This window comes from Pygoscelis adeliae, unplaced genomic scaffold (assembly GCF_000699105.1).
Source record: "Pygoscelis adeliae isolate BGI_AS28 unplaced genomic scaffold, ASM69910v1 Scaffold513, whole genome shotgun sequence".
NCBI classification, from domain to species: Eukaryota; Metazoa; Chordata; class Aves; order Sphenisciformes; family Spheniscidae; genus Pygoscelis; species Pygoscelis adeliae.
The window spans coordinates 228,875-232,970 of record NW_008824591.1 but is presented as its reverse complement, the minus strand read 5'-3'; the positions used below and the strand labels follow the sequence as shown (position 1 = coordinate 232,970).

General features: G+C 62.7%; 1 protein-coding gene across 1 annotated transcript in view; it reads right to left on the bottom strand.

The window, feature by feature from the left end:
• Positions 1 to 2,638: 2,638 nt before the first annotated feature.
• The window catches only part of FOXO6 (forkhead box O6), a 3,203-nt gene continuing 1,745 nt past the window's right edge, over positions 2,639 to 4,096 (bottom strand). The window contains 2 exon segments of the mRNA XM_009322255.1: positions 2,639 to 3,799; positions 3,801 to 4,061. Coding sequence (XP_009320530.1) covers positions 2,639 to 3,799; positions 3,801 to 4,061 — 1,422 coding nt within the window.

The window sequence follows — 4,096 nt, the reverse complement described above, 5'->3', positions numbered from 1 at the left end:
GCGGCTGGGCAGGGGGAGGCGAGCGGGGGGGAGCGGGGCAGGCGCGGGACAAGGGGGGACTTCTCTTTTACTGCTGGTGCGGCTTCCCCTCCGCGACGATGGTCAGCCCATATCTGCAACACCAAAGGGGTTTTTGGGGGTCCCTGTGCCTGAGCATCCCATCTGCAAATGCCCGACTGCCGGGGTGAGCCCCAGCTGGCCTGCGCTGCCCGGCGTGCTGGTACGCTGCTGGGTGTGTGCCTGGAGATCGGGTGCCGAGAAGAGCCAGGACCCCTTCCCTTTCCCCCATGCTTGGGGGGCAGAGCCCCCCTTTCTCCCGTGGCAGCCCCAGCTGCCCTCCCTGCCTCTCCTCGCTAGCAGTCCTTCACACCCCATGCGCAGAGCTGGGGTGCCGGGTATTAAATAGCCATTTGCAATTGGTTTCCAACTACTTTAAATATGCCTGAAACGAGAGGTGGTGTATAAAACGAATGCGGTAATGATCCTGACCAAAGAATAATCCTTTTTAAAAAAGCATTCAAGAAAGATTATATATAATAGAATATATTAAATTCTGTACATGATCAAATAATGTAAACATAATTAATTAACCTGTAAGAATGTCTTTAGAGACTACGCCCACCGTGTGCCCAGGGCGAAGGTGAACGGTGGCACATGGGGCTCCTCTGTCATGCTTTGCCACAGACACATGGGTCAGGAGAGGAGCAGGAGGTGCCCACCCACGGGTCCCACCCTGCCCCAGCTCCGAGCAGCCGCGCTTCCCCTATGGCTCGGTGGGAGCCAGCACCAGCACCGTGGCAGAGGAGGTGGTGCTGGAGCAAGAAGGCAAGAGCTGGGCCAGGAAAATGTGCTCTGGTTCAGTGGACTAACCCTTGCTGCAACCCAGGGGCAGGGGGTTTAGAGAAAGCCTGTGGTGCCCAGGAGGAAGACGGGCTGTGCCGAGAGCCCTGTGGGACAGAGCAGCAGCTCCCACAGCCTCTCCTCCCAGCCCCTCCATCTCCTCTGGACCAGCCGCTCCAGCTGCCCCCCAGCCTGCCTGGCTGCCCCGCTCCAAAAACCCTGTTGCACCAAGGGCTGAGCTGCCCTGCAGCGGGGAGACCTTGCCCCCGCTGCGCAGGATGGCAGTGGGTCCCTGGCCCACCCCTGCCCCGCGGAGCAGTGGGGCCAGTTTGGGCTCCTGACACACAGCAGGACCACGTGTGAATTGTGGTCCCCATCCCCATGGAGCACCGGCCCTTGGCAGATGGGTGCACCAGGGCTGACCCCTCTTGCTGCCGTCTCTGCAGGCCAGCTCTCCTGGCATCCTGGGGATGGGCAGCGAGCCCTCCGGGACAGGCATGCTGGCTGCAGGCTAGAGTCACTCCTGAAACCAGTAGCAACCCCCCAGAAGCCCCACAACCCCGGCTGTGAGCCCTGTGGCACCTCCCTGAGCTCTGCAAGCAGGGGAAGCAGTGTGGGTCACCGAGGCTTGGGGCAGGGTGGACCTTCACGCTGCCTCCGGAGGCCTGGCCACCGCATCCCTCCCCTCCTCACACGCACACACCCCCTTCTCGAGGATGACCCACATCACAGCCCCCCCAGCTTCCACCCCATCATCCAACACCCAAAGCCATGGCCAAGCCAAGATGAGACGTGCGATGGGACGCAGACCTCAGCGTTGCCCACAGCCTCTCTCCTCTCCCTAAGCTCGACCCTTTCTTCCTTCCAATGCAAAAACTCAATGGCAAAAGAGTGCATGAAATCAAATAAATACGCCCCCCTCCCCGACCCTGTGAGATCCCCCTGAGCCTCCGGCACAGGGGACCCAGGCCAGCAGCACATCACTCCCGGCAGGACCACCCCGTGCAGGGCTGTGCACCACCCGCAGGAGCGTGCCCATGCCTGCTCCGGGCAGGGTACCGCAGCTTTCCCACGGGCAGGCGTGACCGTGGCACCCCCAGCCACCGGTGGGCACGTGGGCTGCCGAGATGCTGTCCCCAGGGCTGCAGATTGCGCACCCTTCCCTCCATCACCAACCCCCCCTTCTCACTGCTTGGTAAGAAAACCTGCCTGGAGCCCATGCAAGGAGACCCGCAGTGGAGGTGGCCTGGGATCGCCACTAGGATTTAGGGGTGACGAGCCCCCCCTTGCCCTGGGGCAGGGTCCCCGCTCCTGACACTTCTACTTGGAGGACTCGTTTCTCGAGGTGGCTCAGACAAACGGGTCCCTTTCCAGAAAGGGGTGCCCACGCAGGGTGTTCCCGCGCCTCCAGCCGTCACCGCTCCGTCACCCAGCCCAAGGACAAATCAAACCGGCACCGTCGCAGCGGGGCACTGGGACCGTCTGGAAAGGCTTTCCCTTCCTGCTCCCCGCCTGGACCCGCCTGGCTCCGGCTGCCTCTCCCACCCGCCTTCCCTGCGTCCTCTGGAGGATGCTCATGGGAGGACCCAGCAGATCGGGCACTCGTGTGGGCTGGGGGCCCTACCCCGTCTCAATATTTGACCCTACGGTTTGTGTTTCGTGTTCGACCTCAAGCTCAGACCGATGGCTCTAGCCCATCTTAACAAACAAAGGCAGAAGAGAAAGGAAAAAAAAAAGTTAGTCTCAATGTTCCCCTCGTGGCTTCTCGGTGGCGAGCCCCTCCCCCCCGGGTCGGGCGTCACCCAGGCACCCAGCTCTGGTTCGTGGGCTGCGGACCCCCGGGCAGCGCGGGCACGTTGAGCCCGTTCTGTGGCGGGAGAGCCGAGTCGAAGTTGAAGTCCATCTCGTCGCTGTCCATAAAGTCATTCAGGATGATCGACTCCACATCGCACTCCAGGCTCCCATTGAACATGTCCAGGTCCAGGTCTGCTGGGAACCTGTCTTGGCCCAACACGGGGGGGTGGACAGCCCCCGGGTAGGGGCCCTGCAGTGAATCCAGCAAGCTCATGTGTGCCCCTTGGTTATTAGCGTAGGAATGCAGATGCCCGTGGTGCGGCATGCCTGTCATGCTGCACGTGTCACTGGGCAAGCTCATAAGGCTGACAGGATTAGCTAAGGCACTGGTGTTGACCGCAGGGTGGTGACCGGCTGGTGACGGGTGGTACAAAGCGTTGCTCTTCATGAGAGAGCCCGAGTGGGACGGGTAGGAGGACAAACCCTGCTCCCCGCTCCCGCACAGCAGCGGGTTGTGTCTGTGGCCACGGGCCGGCACCATGGGGCTGGCCTGCGGCAGGGGCAGGTCCCCCGGGACCATGCTCTCCTTGTGCGCGTAGGAGATGGAGGAGAGCAGGTCCTGCAGTGAGGCGTTCCTGTAGGAGCTGACGGGCGAGAAGGTGGCTTGCTTGTTCTCCTGGATGGTCTGCATGGGCAGGCGGCGCATGAGGCTCATGGCCGGCTGGCTGTAGATAGTCCCGCAGTAGGTGTTGGTGGCAGCCCCCATGGTGGAGCACTTGGAGTTGAAGGTGAAACTGGAGCTCCGCTGCCGCAGGGCGGCCGGGGGGAGCTGCTGCGAAGGGCTCATGGTGTAGCCGTCCTGCAGGTCCTCCAGCATGCTCTCCCCGAGGCTCTCGTTCAGGCTGATGGTGCCAGTCAGGTCGGTCAGCCGGGGCAGCTCCACGGAGCAGCGGGCATTGAGGGAAGGAGACATGGTGCTGGAGGGGCTGGGGTACATCAGCGGAGAGGAGGGGGTACCGTCGTCCTCCTCCAGCTCGTCCGGCTCATGGTTGGACATGATGGGCGAGAGGCGCCCGCTCAGCGTGCTGGCTGTGGAGTTGGCCCGCGTCCTGAAGTCCGCCCAGGCGTCGTACTCGTCGCTGGCGTGGGACGTGGGGGGACGTGGAGCTGTCTGACCACTTGGCTTGCTGGGAGGAAGGGCTGTCCTCCCCATGCTCCTGCGTCACCTGCAGCTGCTTCTTCTTGCTGGCCTTCCCCTTGATCCGCAGGAACTTGCTGTTGTTGTCCATCGAGACTGCCCGCCGGCGGGGCGTCTTCCCCGTCTTGCCGCCCTCGGGGTTCAGCATCCACCAGGAGCTCTTGCCGGTGCCCTCGTTCTGCACACGGATGAAGCGGGTGTGCAGGGAGAGGTTGTGCCGGATGGAGTTCTGCGGAGACAGCAAGGACAGAGGGGATGGTCAGC